This window comes from Xylaria bambusicola, assembly GCF_022495145.1.
Source record: "Xylaria bambusicola strain CBS 139988 unplaced genomic scaffold F5B22scaffold_13, whole genome shotgun sequence".
Lineage (NCBI taxonomy): Eukaryota > Fungi > Ascomycota > Sordariomycetes > Xylariales > Xylariaceae > Xylaria > Xylaria bambusicola.
In genome coordinates, this window is record NW_025953566.1 from 304,298 (window position 1) to 321,586 (window position 17,289).

At 49.2% G+C, this 17,289-nt stretch overlaps 6 protein-coding genes across 6 annotated transcripts; 3 read left to right on the forward strand and 3 right to left on the reverse strand.

Moving 5' to 3' along the window:
• Positions 1-492: 492 nt before the first annotated feature.
• On the forward strand, positions 493-1,956 carry F5B22DRAFT_600329 (t-SNARE). Its single transcript, XM_047974508.1, has 3 exons — positions 493-988; positions 1,069-1,487; positions 1,557-1,956. Exons 1-3 carry the CDS (start codon positions 809-811, stop codon positions 1,642-1,644), a joined length of 687 nt encoding a protein of 228 aa, XP_047832318.1. The 5' UTR covers positions 493-808; the 3' UTR covers positions 1,645-1,956.
• Positions 1,957-6,098, reverse strand: F5B22DRAFT_600331 (NUC173 domain-containing protein). Its single transcript, XM_047974509.1, has 2 exons — positions 5,962-6,098; positions 1,957-5,898 (listed from the first exon to the last, which is right to left on the reverse strand). Exons 1-2 carry the CDS (start codon positions 6,022-6,024, stop codon positions 2,224-2,226), a joined length of 3,738 nt encoding a protein of 1,245 aa, XP_047832319.1. The 5' UTR covers positions 6,025-6,098; the 3' UTR covers positions 1,957-2,223.
• F5B22DRAFT_600333 (alpha-soluble NSF attachment protein) lies at positions 6,099-7,780 on the reverse strand. The gene is made up of 4 exons (XM_047974510.1): positions 7,539-7,780; positions 7,254-7,478; positions 6,992-7,197; positions 6,099-6,924 (listed from the first exon to the last, which is right to left on the reverse strand). The coding sequence occupies exons 1-4, from the start codon at positions 7,569-7,571 to the stop codon at positions 6,516-6,518; spliced, it is 873 nt and encodes a 290-aa protein (XP_047832320.1). The 5' UTR covers positions 7,572-7,780; the 3' UTR covers positions 6,099-6,515.
• An 852-nt stretch (positions 7,781-8,632) lies between these two features.
• Positions 8,633-9,830, forward strand: F5B22DRAFT_76976 (uncharacterized protein). Its single transcript, XM_047980555.1, has 2 exons — positions 8,633-9,708; positions 9,780-9,830. The coding sequence occupies exon 1, from the start codon at positions 8,888-8,890 to the stop codon at positions 9,614-9,616; it is 729 nt and encodes a 242-aa protein (XP_047832321.1). The 5' UTR covers positions 8,633-8,887; the 3' UTR covers positions 9,617-9,708; positions 9,780-9,830.
• Positions 9,831-9,972: 142 nt separating this feature from the next.
• F5B22DRAFT_635318 (DUF726-domain-containing protein) lies at positions 9,973-12,500 on the reverse strand (the record flags this gene model as incomplete). Its single annotated transcript, XM_047977119.1, has 4 exons — positions 9,973-10,847; positions 10,896-11,741; positions 11,915-12,152; positions 12,294-12,500. 4 exons carry the CDS (start codon positions 12,498-12,500, stop codon positions 9,973-9,975), a joined length of 2,166 nt encoding a protein of 721 aa, XP_047832322.1.
• Positions 12,501-13,969: 1,469 nt separating this feature from the next.
• Positions 13,970-14,391, forward strand: F5B22DRAFT_644983 (uncharacterized protein; the record flags this gene model as incomplete). Its single annotated transcript, XM_047978513.1, has 2 exons — positions 13,970-14,174; positions 14,300-14,391. The coding sequence occupies 2 exons, from the start codon at positions 13,970-13,972 to the stop codon at positions 14,389-14,391; spliced, it is 297 nt and encodes a 98-aa protein (XP_047832323.1).
• Between the last annotated feature and the right edge of the window lie 2,898 nt (positions 14,392-17,289).

Sequence of the window (17,289 nt, forward strand, 5' to 3'; positions counted from 1 at the left end):
GATGGGGAAATAGAATGCATAGAAAAGCAGTTGTTTTTAGGAGGCGTCACGAGATATAAAGCGCGTAGAACAATCGAACATTGTCTAGGGTCATCACAAAACCTTCACAATATCGTGGGAAACTCAATTCGAAGTGAAGGAATCCCGCAGAAGGCCAGCCACAACAAGCGAGTTATTGAATTGAGAGATGTCGAGGCTCAACGGGACCGAATACTCAGAGGCGATGGTCCGAAAACCACCGTCTAATATTCAATTCTTTAAAGCTCCATATTTTCGTCTACCCGGCTAATACAACTCTGCGCTCGTGAAGAGTGAGAACGCAGAGCCTAATAACTGCACTCGGGGGTATTTCAACTTTCATAATGGAGAAGAAGAGAAACATATTCTAAAGGCGCAAAATTATCACGGCGCCTTATATTTGACGGGGCCAAAAGCACAGGCCACCCTCGTAGTAGCAAGTGGCTGGTGTGGCTGGAGCTGGCAGGCGAGTGCCGTCCGCGGTACTTAGGTACATATACTCGACTAGATCTACCTACCTAAGGTACTATGTACATCGCAGTTGGAGTTGCCGGTGCCTGGACCTGGCGTTACGCAACCTCAATCATTGATCCAGCCTCTTCCCAGCAAGCAGCAACATTTCATCTTCGACCCCAGTCCGACGAATCGCCCGAACAGCGAATCGAATGAGATAAGAAAATTAGTGATATAATATCAAAATACCGAAGCCGACGAACCTCATCCTTCCCTGAAACGACCTTCAGGTTTCAGAAGGGAAACCGCGACTTCATCCAACATTCAATCCAACAATATGGCGAATCCTCTGGACACCGATGCTGGCTCCGAGCTGTTCAGCAGCTACGAGGCCGAGTTCAAGCTTGTGCAGGCCGACTTAACGCAGAAGCTCGACCAGATACCGGAATTAAACGGCGAGCCGCGAAAAGCAGCCGTCAATCAGGCAGAACGAGCGCTCGAAGAGGCCGAGGAACTGGTACGCAAACGCAACATCTCTCCCCTAGTCCAGAATTCATCAAAACCCGAATCACTTGCTAACAGGGCTCCGCCGTACAGCTGGGCCAGATGCGTCTAGAGAAGCAGAACATCCCCTCCGCGAGCCGGGGCAAAGTCAATACGCGCCTGCGCAACTTCGAGACGGACGTCGACAAGGCGAAGCGGAAGCTGCAGACGCTGGCGGACGACCGCGCGGCGCTGTTCGGATCGCGGTACACGGACGACCCGGATGCTAGCGCGAGCGACCGCCAGCTCGAGCAGCGACAGCAACTCCTTGCGGGCACAGACCGGCTGGACCGGTCCTCGCAGCGTCTGCGATCTTCGCAAGCCCTCGCCAACGAGACTGAGGCCATCGGTGCCGCCACCCTTGCCGACCTGCACTCGCAGCGCGAGCGCATCCAGCACACTGGCGAGATGCTCTTCGAGAGCGAGGGCTACGTGGATCGCAGCGTCAAGACATTGAGGGGGATGGCGCGTAGGTAATGACTTTCCCACCCTTTATCACGTTATACGATTGATCCACTGACTCGTCCTCGCTTTTTCATCAGGATGGCTACAAATCGGGTGATCACAGTCGCCATCATTACAGTCCTCGTAATACTCATCTTCGCCGTCATCTTTGCCAAGTTCAGGTAAAGGATGGACGTCCTCAAGGTGACACACATTCTTTATCCACCAAGCTCTATTGAAGCCAACTCAAGAAAGGGGCGAGGGAAGAAGCCCAAAGCTAATAAACATGTCGCGCGGCATCATACCAAGCATCACTATCCTAGATCCTTTTAGAGGCTAGCCATTCGTGTAGTAAACACTTTGTATTTTCGTGTAATGGTGCCTCAGATATTGATGGCATGAATGAACTGGGCGTTCTAGCGGAGCAAAGAGGAGTTCGACTGGTTTGTTTTTGTATTATCCGAAGGAATTCATATTTTTATAGCCGTCATACAGCCATATATAAACTTCTATCACCTCGCTATTTTGTGTGTATTCAGACGTGATCAGAAGCAAGTCGAAATAACACAGCTCAATTTCAATTAGTTGAGCTCCTCACTGGTTAAACTTTCCGTTGATCTATTTTGTCGTCCCAGAACACTCCCTCCAACGCCGATAAAAAAAAGGGTCATGATAAGCAGCTTGTCACTATAGCTTCTCCTTAATACCAGTTCATGGAAACGCGAGAGTGGGTATCAAATTGGTGAAGCGAGAGTCATCCAGCCTTTACCTCCTACCGGGCGACTTTGGTTTGAAGACCTTCCCACTGCCAAAGCCACCCGCTGGGCCCCGCCTCTTGTCCTCGCCGAGACCGCGTCTACCAGACGCAATGCCGCCTCTGCCACTCCTGCCTCCACGCATGCCACCACCGCCACGTCCTCCACGGAAGTGACCGCCACCCCTACCTCTATTTACATGCGATTTGATTGTCGAAACTTCTCTGTCGTCAACATCCATCTCCTCGTCTTCATCATCAGTCTGGCCGCGTTTGTTGGAGAATTTGAGGCGTCCACCACGACCCCTGCGTCCAGCGTCCTTGCCCTTCAGTGCCGCGACATAGGCGCCTACGCCGCTAGTATCTTCGTCACCGGGTGTATCGACGACCATGGCATCATCATCTGCGTCGTCGCTATCTGCGCCTACGATGAGCTTGCCGTCCATGTCTGTCTTCATCTTCGTCTTGCTGGCCTTGCGTATCTTGCCCGGCTTGGTGGATGAAATGCTAGCTAGTGCATTGCGATCCAACAGATCGAGCGGCTCGTCTTCGTCTTCCATGATGTATGCGTCGTTCCCCTTCTTAGCTTTGCGTGATGTGCTAGCCATTTCGACATCGGAGTCCTCAGATGCGTCGGAATCGCTACTATATAACGCCTCATCATATTCGCTTTCAAAGCGACCGCGTCGTTTACTGCTCTGTTGATCGTCCTCGTTACCTTGTGCTTTAGCAGCCTCCTTCTTCCGCTTGCTGCGCTCCTTAGTCTTGCGAATGTTGGTCAACAATTTCTTGTCTGCCTCGGGGCAGCACTTGTTGACAGGTTCGAAGCCAAAGCGACGAACCATTCTTTCCACAATGTGCTTGACCTTGGCTTTGAAATGACCCTTGTGCTCATGTGACCAAACCAAGAGATTCGGTACCATTGTTTGCAGCCGGGGAAGCATCATCTCTGTTGGTAAACTGATAACACAGACCTTGACGAATCCCAGGACACTCTTCACGATCTCTCGGTTGTTTGAGGTCAGGAAGAGATCCATAGTCTGTACAAGATCGCTTAATACTTCTGAATTGACCACTTCTCTAAATTCGTATAGGATGCGGGTTAAAGCAGTGATTGAGGCCGAAATCATATGTGGCGTGCTTCCTGCAAGCCCAGCGCTAACCATGGTGAAGAACTCTTCTATGCTTGCAGATACAGATGGTGAATCATCTGGCATATGAGGTACTTTGCTATTATCAATCTGTTTCCCTTTGGCTTCTTCCAGTCGCCGGCCCATAGTCACTAGAAGGTCGTATGCGATTGTTCGAGCTTTTTCATTGTTTTCTTTGCAGCAAATTACCACCTCAGATAGAACGGAGGGGATGAAGTGAAGTGATTCATCAGGGATGAAGGGAATCAGGGCAGCCATAGCAGCTAGTCGTTCTCGTCGAGCTGGGGCTGAAACCTTCTCGGCACTCGAGAGAAGGAGGTTTTGGAGCTCGGCATGCTTTTCTCTAAGTGCAACTTTCCCAATGTCTGAGTCGGCAAGTCTTGGTATTAACTTATATGCTTTCTTCTGCAGTTGGGGCTCATCGTCCTTTACGATGATCAAGGAAGCAATGTTGAAGAGAGCACCGAAGCTTTGACGTGGTAGATACGCAGACATGGTAATGACCAAATCCATAAGTGTCTGGCTTGTTGAGGGCATCTTATCCTGTGAATTCTGTGGTTTGTTCTTAGTCTCCCCATTGCTACTCTCGTTGATTGCTGTGGCAAGCATTGTGCTGACCCGATCAAAAGTCCCAACTAACTCGTTTTCGGATGTAATACTGAGGTATGCATTTATCGTTTGTAGTATGGGCCCTCGAGATTGAGGGAGCGTTTGACTGTAGACGTTGAATAGAACAGCTAGGAGATTCCCAGCAAACTCACCCAGGTAGGCCAAGTTTTTCTGCGCGTCAGCCTTGGACACCCTGCTTTGTAGAAGCAAGCTATCCTCATCCACAATAGAAACAATAGCCTGGTTTGATTCTACCAACGATCTGAGGGCTCGGCATACGTCAAGTCTCAAATCGACTTGCTTGTATAGGAGGTTGGCGAGCATCTCCGCAAAACTTTGATCAAAAGACGTAGTCAAGTCTAGGGGAAGATCGCAATAACCAGGAAGAATGGACCAAGTCTGATTTACGAGAGTCTCGTAGATCTTGACCTCCATTGTTTTCGCAGCTTCACCGTGATCAAGTACGCGTTGAAACATGGCCTCGCTTAATGGTATAAACTCAGTTCTAAAATGCTGAAGATTGGTGTTGCATGTGTAATCTCGTAGAATGGGTAGCATCCACGCCCTGCCAGCCTGTCCCTTAACAGGTTTGATGAGGTTGAGGGGAAGGACTGACAGAACCGCCTCCGGGCCCATTGCGCGGATAGCCTTACCGATAACCTCGTCTGCTTGCTTCTTGCCCACAAATGAATCATTACCACGAATATCTCCAATGGTTCGTACAACATTGCGCATGATAGGCTCAGCCCGCCACCTCAAAGTATCAAATATGGCGCCGAGGACGTTGAATGTCTCCATCCATGCGGCCTGATACTTTACACTAATAAGGCCCTCCGCAAGCTTCGCAATTTTTTCCAGTGTCTTCTCATCATAGATTGAAGGTTCAATAATGACCTGATCTGGTATACAATTTGCAACAAAAGAGATCAAGCACTCAGAAGCAGAGACTCGAATGTTGTGTGAAGATGAATCCATGAACTCTGAGATCATTGCGAACAAGTCGGGTAGTTTCTGAAATGTGTCCTCGGGTTCAATCTGAGCAGACACGTCGTATCCACGGGATAAAATCGCTATCCACGGCGGAAGTAGTTGGGTATCGTGAGCAGCGGGTCTCATTTCGGAGATAATTTCGAGGAGACGCGGAAGTTTCGCCGAAGCGACTTCATCAGCCATGCCCTCAAATATCATCTCAAAAATATCAAAAACAGCCATTGTCATGTGCTCATTTCCACCTTTGGCGATGCTAAGCAAAAGCTCGCACAAAGACTCAAGATTTCGGCTAGGCCAGCCTCCACAAGCTACGGCTATTGTCTTTGCAAGTTGAAGAGCATGTATCAAGGCCGGATCGTGGTCTCCCGCGGAGGATTTCCTCTGTTTCTTCGACAAGGCAGCTTTGGCAGCTAGATCAGACAAACTGCTCATAGCCGTCTCGGCGCATAGATCTGACGCGGGGTGGTCGAGCGAGGGACTGGGCGGCGGATTCTTGAGAACTTTACGCAAAGCATCTTGGGCTCGTTTCCGTACTTTCGGCCGGGGATCCAGTGCCAAATGAAGAAGTCCTGCGACAGCTCTGCGCGGGCTGACCTCGCTAGTGGGTAACTTCCATGCTGATGAATCTTGGGCAAGGAGAAGAGTTTCGAGGCACCCTATTGAAGGTTTCAATAATGGGGCATCTGCGCCGGCTAACAAGAGAACGGGGGCGAGCAGTGTCAATATTTGGGTAAATTTGGCTCGAAGTATAGGTTGGGGCGCGAAGGGAGTGACGATGTCGAGCAAGTATATAATAGGGGAGGTGAGCTCTTTATTGCCTTTGCCCTCAATAGACTGATTCAGCAAGGCCAGCAGCGCAGCGAAGTACGCTGTCGGGGTGGGCGTCGTCTTCTGTTCCTTCAGCGTTTCCTCAACCGCCTTTAAAACAACTACAGTCTACATCGAGAGAAGGAGGTTAGTGTACAATTTGATTGACATGCGGGAGAAATAGTTGCGCACCTGCTGTTGGCTTTGAAGGTTCGGAGACCTTATCTTGTCCAGCTTCTCCTCTAGAGTAGCCATATTGAAAAGCTCAAGCACAATGTGCAGACTTGTCCAAGGCCTCGAAGATGAATTCTTGAGGTATCGTAACTGGGAGATTTTGGATTTTTTTCGGGTTCTAAGTGTTATCGTAGCTTATCGCAAGGCAACCCCATATTTCTCCTCCCCCACCATGAGCATGCTGTCAGTCATGCACCTTGGCATTAGAATTCATCTATCACAAATGGACATTAGGGGTCCAATGAGTTATCAAGATATATTTATACATTTTCCTGCGCGAAGAACGTAGCGTCTTGCGATGTTTCCTAACCAGAAAGTTTGGATGTCAATGATCTGCACATAGCACCCAAAGTCCAATGTATGCGAAGATTGTATGGTCAGTTTTTTCCATTGATACGGACGATAGTCAGTCAACCACTAGACTGTAACGCTTGCTTATAATAGGTTCTTTACCCCGGTAATTGTTATGATCCAAATCCCACCGTAAACTCCATATTGACTTTGTTGTCCGTTTATGCGAAGTCTTCCTCCTTGATGTTATTCTTTATTCGAAGCAAGATTTCCGTCTTCCATTTGTCCAGCTTAGACATCTGGTCAAACTGGAACAGCTTGTCCTCAAAGTCTCCCGAATCCTGTGCCTCTAGAGACCCAGCAAGGTCTACAAGTAACTGATGCTCTCGTGTACTGGCAAACGCCGGGTCCATCTCTCTGTACTTTTCAAACGCGCGGTTCGTTCCAACCATATCCTCAGTTGCCAGATGGCAAATACCCGCCTTCAAGAAATAATCCTTGACGGAATAACGCAGTAAATTGTTATTGACGGCATTCTCTGCGATCTTTTCATAGTGTTGAATTGCTTTGTAATAATCTGCTTCTAAAGCAGCAAGATCTGCCACCTTCAATAGCAGCTTATTTGCAAGCCTAGACACAGTAGTTAGCGCGCGGGGACAGTAGAGAACACAGCTTTACTGTTATTGAAGGTACTTACGCTGCAGCATTGTCTGACTCGTACCAGCCAGCAGCAAGCTCGTAGAACTCGAGTGCTCGTTTCCTGTCACCCAGCTCATTCTCAATCACCTCGCCTGCGTTCTCTTTGTGTTGAGCGGCACGCCTGAAGTTTCCTTTCTTGCAGTATTGGTTGATGGCGACTTCGATACACCTCACAGCGTCCTCGGGGTTCTCTTTGCGATAGACCTGGAGACTCGTTAGATGAAGAATCCTGGAGGACGAGATGAAGATTCCCTTTGTACCTTGAAGCATTCTACCATGGTATTCGCGGCGTCGTCGGGTTCCTTGAGATTCTGAGCCTGGATGGTAGCGGCCTTCTCGAACGCGAGACCAGCCTCTCGCATGAGGCCCTGCATACGGAACGCATTGGCGGCTTCGACATAAAGATCGGCGGCATTCATGTACTTGTCTTCGCGTCCACCGAAGAAGCTGAATCCACCGCTCGCAGAGGCGAGGGCCTTGTCTGCCTACACCCGGAGATCATCAGCACAATTAGAGCGGGAACGACAGCTTGAAAGAGATCCAACCTTTTGAAGCAATGCGCGGGGATCGCCGGCCATGATGAGACACTGAAGAAAGTAGATTAAGGGTGAATTCAATGAATAGGGTATATGCGCAATTGTTACGGCGAAGAGAGGCTTGTGTTATTGACAAGACAGAAGAACTGTCTCAAGGCATACACATACGTAGGTCAGCCCAAGGTATGCACCTACCTAGGCAGGTTGAAGTGGGTTTGGCGGGGTGTCTCAGGCGCTAGGGGCGACCAAATAGGTGGGAGTGTGTACTATGTACTAGCCTTACATACCTGGAGGTAGGTGCTCGGTGGTAGCAGGGTTGATGACATCGCCCCCGTCTCAGCCCTGTTACGTACCAGGCTCCTTTTCACAAGGCACCTCACTCAGGCTTCAAGTGATGATGGACATCGCGGGGGCCGTGTCCAACTATCTATCCTCGCTACCTGTAGGTATACAATATATTTCTAACACAGCCGTCGCAATATACAGATCCCTCAAGACAAACCTTCAAACAAAAATTGTTACGTTTCGTCATTCACGTACATCTACTCTTCAAAAGTTGGCGAACGACTAACGCGTTGGGTACCTCTACGCTACAAACTTCGACACTAACATAGCAGGACAGGTTGCAATTAGAGCAAAGCAGATCCTCTAGATTGCCAACTAGGCAGCAAAACTTTGAAATGCAATACCGCCTTGTTGAATCTGCTCGTCTGCCAAAGATAAAGCTGACAAGAGTGCTACTCGGACCCACGCAGATTGCTCCATACCTTAATTGATTCCATTACCTAGTCTCACTTTGGATACGCGGCAGGAGAGGTAAGCTCTGTACCATCTCTCCACTGACCATCCCATCCACAAAAGATAGGTAACCAGATCGCCGAACGCCAGCCATGTAGGAGATTATATAGGTAGCCTAGAAGCAGTGAACTCATTCTACGAGTGAAATCTAGGCGAAGGACTAAGTTCTCTAGCGATTGTCGTCGCTCGGTCATCTCAATAAACCCTATGCCAACTTGGCGCCGAGTGCTTCTGCAAAAGAAAGTTAGTTAATCAAGCCACCAGCTCTATAGATTTCTTTGCTACATTATACCTAGGTATTACTTCCTTAGATGCTATGCAATTTAAGCCTTTCTGCGACAAGTACAGGATTCAATTGATTTGGTATCTCTATCTAAAATATTATTGATGATCAACCCTTCCCAAAGACAAAATTAAATTCAACATGGTTCTGGGGCCGACATCGCGCCTTTCTCCATCCGCCTCTATCACTCCAGATAAAAAAAAGGTCCTTCATCCACCTCTATCCACCAAACAAGATACCTACCTAGCCAACATACAGCCATAATCCAAAGCACACCATGAACACAACAATATGCATTAACTGCAGGGCTTCCCTGCGCCGTACCCTGCGCACCGCGCAAAAACAAGCGAGAGGAAAATCGCACTACTCAGCAGTACCATCAACTTTAACCCGAGCCTCACGCACACCACCCACACCAGTCCTGCCAACCGCTGACCTAGCCTCGCTTCTCTCGCGCCCAACTTGGTCCGTCCGGTCTCTCCTCCCACAGAGCAGTAGCACCCCCCCTTCCTCTTCCTCTTCCTCCTCTATAACCCCCAAAACCCTACACCATCTCCTCCGCCTCTCCGCGCTCCCTCTTCCGCGCACGCCAGACGAAGAGGCACAAATGCTCTCGACGCTGAGCTCGCAACTCCACTTCGTGCGCGCGATTCAAGACATCGACACGCGCGGCGTGACGCCTCTGCGCGCCATCCGCGACGAGACTGCGGCCGGGTTGCGCGAGCAAACGATCGGGCTGGCGGAGCTGCGGGAGGCGCTAGAGGCTGAGGATATAGTTGGTCACGCAAGGCGGCCGCGACGGCGGTTAGCGCGGGGACATATGAAAGAAGGCGGTGGAGGAGAGGAGTTGTATGGAAATGTTGGGCCTCGGAATGAAAAACAATCAATGCTGAACGAAGAAGAGAACTGGGATGTATTAGGCGGCGCCAGCGAGACGGCCGTAGGGCGATATTTCGTGGTCAGAAGTGGCGGGACGGGCTCTCAGCCTGACGAAACCGCCGGGTGAATAATTGGCGACTTGCTACTTTACAAGCCAAGACCCGTAACGCCGAGGAGGACGACGAGTAGTTGGCGCAAGAGAAGTCAACTTCACTTTATGTGAGCATTCAATGCATATGTGAAGTGTCCTCAATACAAGCACTATAATAACACTTTTATTGAAAAGCAAGGGGCAATAGCTGAGACATACTAATTATACATTCGCCATGCCGACGTCTCTTGATAAATGCAGCCGGCCACCCCATTCTCTAACGCCGCCTTTCAAATACTCCCGCATCACTCATACACTCATTCAATCATCATATACTATACATAACGTGCTCGTTACTACGTTCAATATCCATCTCCAATAAGACCATACAACTAGCCTTGCTGGGTCTCCTGGCGATGAGCTCTCATGGGGCGCTGGTTCTCCATGCGACCTTGTCTGTGGCGTGGCTTGGAGTTCTCATGTGTGTGCGCTTGCACATGTTGGTTGCCCTGGTTTGGCGTCTGCTTTGTTTTGCTGTTTGATTGCTTACCTGCTGATTTTTCCTTCGGCACCCACTTTCCATTCTGTTTCTTATTTGCAACCCTGTCTTTTTGTCCTCTCTCAGTCCTCGGAGCCTTAATGGTATTCCCATTCTGTCCTCTAAGTGGTAGCGCAAAGTCATGATCTTGCTGCATTACAAACGATCTCTTTGGCAGCTCCTTATTGATTTCGGCCAAATCAGCATCCTCCCAGCGCAGCCGGAGTAGAACATCGCCGATGTGATATTGATAATGAAGATGGTTGCTGATGCTGTCGCTAAGGTCAATATTCTCAACTCGCGGGACGCCCACAATGGCTTGTAGCCCTGCAATGCCAAAGTGCCAAGCACAAGTTCTATAAAGGAACCCGAGAAGATAGTCGTTCTTGGAATACACGTTGATCAGTCGACCTGTAACAATACTCCTCATTGCCGTCCAAACGCGGATCTCGGAGGGACAAGGCGCTCCAAATAAAACGACGTTTTCGATAACACCAAAAGCTCTCTTCTCTGACAGTGAAGTCAGACACGCGTAGATAACCCGGGCGCCAAGTCCGTATCCGACTAGAGACACGGCCCTTTCTCCCTGTACTTTATTGGTTAGGATCTCAGCTAGGACGAGACCCGTCTTCTCCGCCCGAACCATCGCAATCGTCCAAGGGTTGTCCATGACTTTGCTGGCCTTGAGCAGAGTTTCCGGCCAGTGAGAAGTCTTTAGACTAGTAAAGACTGAATCTGTCAGCATATATACTGAAATATTACTCAAATTTCTCTTACCATCTTGCCGGGCAGCATCCTTCCTGGCAGTAATCCAAGTGGTACTATTCATGACTGTCTGCAAAGCACCGCCAAATTTGGACAGAGCCTCAAGCTCCCAGCGAAGAGCATAGACCTCGTTCAATTGTCCGAATACACTCCAAGGGTATCGGAAATCATTCTCTTCGGTAGTCCAGCCGCTAATACCAATTGTAACACGCATGCGACGATTCTCTGCTGGTACATCTTTTGGGTCGAGCAACTCGGACTGGAGAGAGCCGTGCATTGGTATCAGCCCGAAATCTTGTATGTCTTTCCCATACGCGTCCATCGTCTTGCCGCCCTGTCGGGCTCCGTATAGCCCAAACAAGGTTCCGACAGGAACGGTGCTGTCCGTTGTGCCAATGCCGCCCAACAGAGTCGCCGTGGTCGATGTACTAAGTCCAATACCTCCAAAGACCGTTCCAATGCCAGCATCCACAAGAGGCTCTGCGAGTACATCGGAGAAACTGGGGGCACCAGAGTTATAATGACCATTTGCCCGCCATCGTTTGGCCGGTTTACCCTCTTCTGCGCGCCTTTGGGCAACCTCTTCAGCAGAAATTCCCTTGACAATTTGGGCTAGGGCCTGAGAGACTCGATACTCATCCTGCAGCAGCACAAATGTCGGCACTTCCAATGCAGTCGCAAGCTTTACCAGTGTAATTCGCGAATATGTTGGGTATTGATCGAGCCCTAGAAGCATCAACAACATCGTATGAAGAATCAAGGCCCGCTTCTCTTTTGGGAGGTTACAAAGTGCTGTATACATGGGGGGGTAGAGCTGGATATGCTGGGCATTAGACGCTTCGCCTGTCTGTAAGGGTACTATACAAGGTTGTCAGCTACTTCACTTTATAGAGACTTTAGGCATGGCGAAAGAGGGTCAGGCTTTATTAAAGCAAAGCTCGATGTATGCCCATGGCAGCCGTTGAGGAAGAACTTACTAGTCGGCCTGGTAGGATTTCCTCTCGTGCTACAACCGACCCGTCTGGTATTACCTGGTGCTTGTTGCGGTCCTTGGCGAACAACGTTGCCACCGGTGCCACCATTCTTGATAATAATCTCTTGCAGGCGTTTGAAGACGAGTCCGCGCCATTTTCCGAAGTGGCCCAGGGCATCTCGCTTCAGCTCGGTCAAACTCGCCATTGCTAAGTCAATCTCAGTCTTCTTGGAAAAAGCCGTGGCCTCATCTTGTGATTTAGGGATTGTCAAAATCGGCCTAGGTTTGGCGGCATCCTTGCTGAAAGGATGGGATTTCATTATCTGTAGCAGAAGCTCATAATCCTCGAAGTCTGGTTTCTCGACCGGTATGCCTATGTCTCCATACTGACTCCGATATTTGTCGCTGCCTGGATTTGGCACGGAGAGAACCACGACCTTGGGAGCGGCAATGCCTTGAGTAGACTCAACTGGAGTGATAGTCATCTTATCGAATGTGTCACGGACCTGCGTCTGCAGCTCGTCCATGATGGCGCCCATGAGGACCTGCAGCTGTTTCATCTGCTCAATGTTGAGCATGGCACTCAGATCGACCTCTGGGCGCTTGAAGGGAATGGTCTTGATCGGTTGGAGGTGACGCGGCATCGCTTCGACTGCAGCCTGGCTTTCATCGCCAGATGAAGTAGGAGATGTGGGGGGCGTAGATGTCTCCCTGGAGGAGTCGGTGTTAGACACCAAGCTCTGAGCCACCCTCATCTTGCTTTTCTTGGGCTTTGTTCTTTGGCAGTCGGCGATTGCAGCAGGCGGCTGACGTAGGGGCAAGGAAGGAGTGGTATACATCGATGCTGCCGTCTGGGACGCTCCAAATGATGTGCAGAGGCGGAAGGTGGTCACGCACTCCTGGTGGACATGTATAGTTCAGGAGGCAGCCCTAAGGCAGTAGCTTCCTCGAAACAAGCAGCTCGGTACCGAAGATGTCAGTGACGTATGGAAGGGGGAGACTGAGAATAGCAACTACCCGGATAGGCGTTTGTAGATAGTTCCTCCTCCTTATAGAACAGGACAGGGCAGAACGTGGATGTCAAACAGCGTCTCTCGGTAGGTACTCAAGTAGGCATTCAGATGTGCGGAACCACTTCAACTTTCAACTGCAGGAACGAGCGGGGTCAATTATGGTCAAATCGGTCAGATCGGTCAGTTTGCACATTGCACCAGGTCAGTCTGTAAATAGGGAAGCGAATTAGCACCGAGGGTGCTACCTACAAGTGTGTGAGGCACGCTGGCATGTGCTTGGGTAGAGATATTGCTCTGTGCAACAGGTCCACGCTGCTGGGTCACTACCAAGATAGCCGCCTACCTAGGTAGGTAGTAAAAGCAAACATCCTCTCTGTCTCTTGCGGGCCGTCTGTCTCGGCTGCCGACTTGGTTCCCGTGCTTTTATTGGACGTGCTTCACCTGGGTGAGATGTGACAGAGTTACTGAGAATCGCATTTCCTACCTTTGTTCACAGGTGTCTGTATAAGCATAGGACAACTACCAGGACATGAACAGTCATTCTCTTGTTACCTGTCATGGGTCGTCTCAGTGCAGCGTGGTACCTATGTCTACAACACACGTGTTTGTTTCCTAAATATGAATTGTCCCCTGATTCGATATGTACCTATCTTTCGAGCCTGTAGTCCAGCTACCTAGGTAAGATAATGCACCTATGAGTGGTTTGCGTACCGTTTAGTAGCCCTTTCTATATTACCACCGTCAGTCAAAACTTTTCAAACTCCATAGTCGGTACTTCATAATTAATACACGTAACGGCCAGGGCACACACGACAAATATAAGAATGATTCTGTAGCCATTTTATCATGTCATGATGTAGGCAACGTCAGACACTCAGGTGCCTTGACTCATCGTAAGTGTTGCCACTCTTGCATGCTCAGCCGAATATAAACAGGCAGTCATTAGATGTTGAGTACAATTACCCGTGTAAGAAACATATGGTAACCTACTTAGGTGCCCTCCTGGGAAACTTGGAAAGCCTTATAAGTGTATTATTTTTGTGTGTTTATCAGCAAAGAAAAAGCCATCGCCACCTAGCAGTGCCCCTGGTGCTTTCGTCATGGCTCGTACTAAGCAAACAGCGAAGTATATCGGGCCATCAATAACCTGGACACAATTCCACCTACCTCTGGAGCAGGAGTGGCCGCTATGGTCTTTGAGCCACGCGGATGGTCATGCTAGTCCACTTGTTGGCATCAAGTATTTTCAGAAGACCTTGCTAGGAAGAATGGTCGTAGCTCCTGAGCAGGCTGCCTACATTATTGGTAAGTATAATTGGTCTTGGTAAACAACGGTTTCATATGGAGGTCATGGTATGAATGCATAGACAATATGTTCACCAGCTTCTTGCCCCGCTGCTCTGAATCATTGGCTTACCACGCCATTTCAGATAGCAATACTCTTGAAAAAATGGCTCTGAGAGCGTACGGGAAACTGGGTGGGGAAGACACTCGGAAAGATGGAACAGACGAAGCAGGATGAACAGAATGGTCAAGCATTGACATTATTCAATTCTCGCATCCGGCCGCGCTCGTGTTATACGCCCGAGGAGATCGATCCGGAAGACCTTACGGAGGATCTTGGGGATTACCTTAGAATATGAATGAGAGTTAGAAAAACTTAGTGAAGAAGCACATCTCCAACGTAGCGAATTAGTAAGGTAGCCAGTATGTAGGCATTCTCACTTCCGCCAAGATCCCGAGTTCGATATCTATGAACAGAATAGTAGAAAAGATTATCCGAACTTGTACACACGTAGCTATCAAATAAAAATCCTCGCACCTGTCAAAAAACGACGCCGTTAGATGTGAGAGGTCTAACGGTTCCTATATTCTCCACCTGTGTGTGACACAAAAACCTAGGTAGTTTTTAGCAGGTAGTTAGTAGCTTGACGACGAGTTATTCACCATGTACTAAACAGGTGTTGTCCAAAGGAAATAGCACACTCCCTTGGTAATTCACTCTGCCATGTATAACACATTATGCCTTTGGCGTGTGCAAATCATTTGCGACAGCCCTACAAAAGCCAGCATTTGAAAATGATGTCGGTGACAGCTCTGGGTCTATGTGAAAATGTACAAGATTCTAATACTTGACTGATAGGATATTGTCACACGGATGACGTGGACAGCACGGACCACCCTCTCGAGCGGGGTAATTCATGTATATAAAGGCTGGCTAGGTCCCTTTCTCCATTTCTCGAACTTGGAAGGTTAAGAGGCCCTTTAACGCCATAGCCAATTATTAGATCTTAGGAATGAAGCTATTCCCAAGCCCAGAGATACTCTGCCCGGGTACTCAAATACCTAGTAGTACTGCTATATATGCCAACACATATCTTCTTTAGTACTGTGACTTAGTGCAGACAACCTCATAGCTTCCTCTACGTTCACTCGTTGTAGATTTTGGAATGTTGCAAAATCCGATTCCGACCTACTCCAACCACGATCGAGCGTCACTATTTGAGGTAAGCTGCCGAACTGGCCCAAGGTCGCATCGTGCCGGACCGCCGATGCGACGACGGTCTCGTTGCGGCAGGCTCCACTGCGGGCGGTGGGGGTTACTGGTGCAATCCGACATCGAGAGGTTTCCCGCCGGGGATCCCAATTTTAACGACCCTGGCTCGGGCGGCTACTCTGCGGTTGCTGCGGTTGCTAGAGGTTCAATTTCTATGGTGTAGGTAGACATAATGTCAATTATGATTATTCTTGCGTATGAGTTGAAGGCTGCGTCACTGCCCGATTACTGCCTACTTGCTTGTTTGGGAGGATCATACCATGTGTAAGTGACTTTCCAACTATTCCTTTGTGTATTCCGCCTCCACTAGAGGTAGCCTCGTGGTGTTGCCTCGTCTTTTCTTTCACTGGGATGTTCCAGCTCCCGAATGTCCTAACCTTCTCCAAGCTCGGAGACGAGAGGCTAGAAGCTGCCATTTCAATCGCGGCTTTGCACCTAGCAGGTACGATGTAGTAGTCAGTCTGGTGGTACGAACCGTACCGCCCTTGCTACCTGCTTATTAAAACGTTCCACGCACCGGCAGCAGTTTGCCATCTATCCTACATATTACATATGCCGACCTACAGGTATACACAAGATTCAATGTTCTCATATCAACTAAATTACAGTCATGAGCGCTCACATTAAGCTTGTAGGTCAATTCAACCACAATACTACTAGTGCTTGCTTCTGTCACTACTTATTCACTTAGATAGTCTAGGAACAACCACGGTTAGATGTTAGATCAGCTGGCAGCACTAGCATCTCATGCCGAGGCAAACTCATGTACTGTATGCATTATGGCCACATGCAGGGTCGTGAGCCCAGGGTTATATTGAAGGAGGCGAACGGAATGTTGTGTGACGTCCGAGGTTGACGCGATTTTCGTCAATGATACCTACGGTACCTGCTCGCCGAAATAGTTTCTCGGGGTTTGCACTTCGTAAGTACATACCTAGGAAGGATAGGCCTACATATTTCACGTCGGGGAGCAGCTATTGATTGGCCGCTTATCCCACGTGTCAGGCTGAACTCTTAGCTATGGCTTATGTGGTTAATTGAACGTCGCAGGAGGCGTCGTGCGGGCGCTGCGGACGAGGATCTGTTCTCATACATGATTGGTGCTGTGTTATCAACCTCCATGAAGTAGGCAATAGTGCGTACCTCTAACAGTAATGTAGTGACACGGAGCATTACGGGACATACACCAGTATCTGTACGATGCCTACGCCTTTAATTGATGCATTATTTCGCATGTAGCCTACCTACGCAGTACTACGTCCTTGTAGGCGGGGATGGTACGGGTTTGATGGGTTAATGGAGCTTCAAGGAAGAAGCCGGGGCACCTGCAGCTGTACCGAACGAGAGGCTGTGAAGATTACACCCGCATTGCCTTCCTGTTGGATCTTGTTGGATGTATCTCCCACCCGACTTCTCTTGTCCCAGCGCAGCAGCACGCAGGATCGCCAGAAAATGTGGATTGTTGCATCCCTGTGCATGTACATGCTGCAAGTACAGCGCTGTACATATATTACATGTACCTATGTAAGTAGGCGAGGGTAAACCACCCCAACGTACCTACCCCACGCCATCTAGCACCACTTGGTGTACGCCAAACGCTGCTTTGCTAGGTACAGTAGGTAGTCCGTTAAGGGACTACATACCTAAGGTAGGTAGGTAGCGAATTGAACATCTACTACCTATCTGCGTCAGGTAGCTTCAATTTCACACATACAGAGGATATCTATATTATGTAAACCTCCCTACTCTTACATCAGGAGATCAATTGTCCATCTGTCTACCTACGCAGCACTTGTTGCGTTTTGTCCCTTATCAATCCTATCTCTACCTGGGTAGCTAGCTACACATGTAGGTTAGTTGCAA

Coding starts and splice junctions, on each gene's coding strand:
- F5B22DRAFT_600329 (XM_047974508.1), top strand. CDS start 809: ATGGCGAATCCTCTGGACACCGATGCTGGCTCCGAGCTGTTCAGCAGC. Junction 989..1,068: donor TCGAAGAGGCCGAGGAACTG/GTACGCAAACGC, acceptor TCCGCCGTACAG/CTGGGCCAGATGCGTCTAGA. Junction 1,488..1,556: donor TTGAGGGGGATGGCGCGTAG/GTAATGACTTTC, acceptor CTTTTTCATCAG/GATGGCTACAAATCGGGTGA.
- F5B22DRAFT_600331 (XM_047974509.1), bottom strand. CDS start 6,024: ATGGCTACTCTAGAGGAGAAGCTGGACAAGATAAGGTCTCCGAACCTT. Junction 5,899..5,961: donor ACCTTCAAAGCCAACAGCAG/GTGCGCAACTAT, acceptor CTCTCGATGTAG/ACTGTAGTTGTTTTAAAGGC.
- F5B22DRAFT_600333 (XM_047974510.1), bottom strand. CDS start 7,571: ATGGCCGGCGATCCCCGCGCATTGCTTCAAAAG. Junction 7,198..7,253: donor CCATGGTAGAATGCTTCAAG/GTACAAAGGGAA, acceptor ACGAGTCTCCAG/GTCTATCGCAAAGAGAACCC. Junction 6,925..6,991: donor GAGTCAGACAATGCTGCAGC/GTAAGTACCTTC, acceptor TACTGTGTCTAG/GCTTGCAAATAAGCTGCTAT.
- F5B22DRAFT_76976 (XM_047980555.1), top strand. CDS start 8,888: ATGAACACAACAATATGCATTAACTGCAGGGCTTCCCTGCGCCGTACC.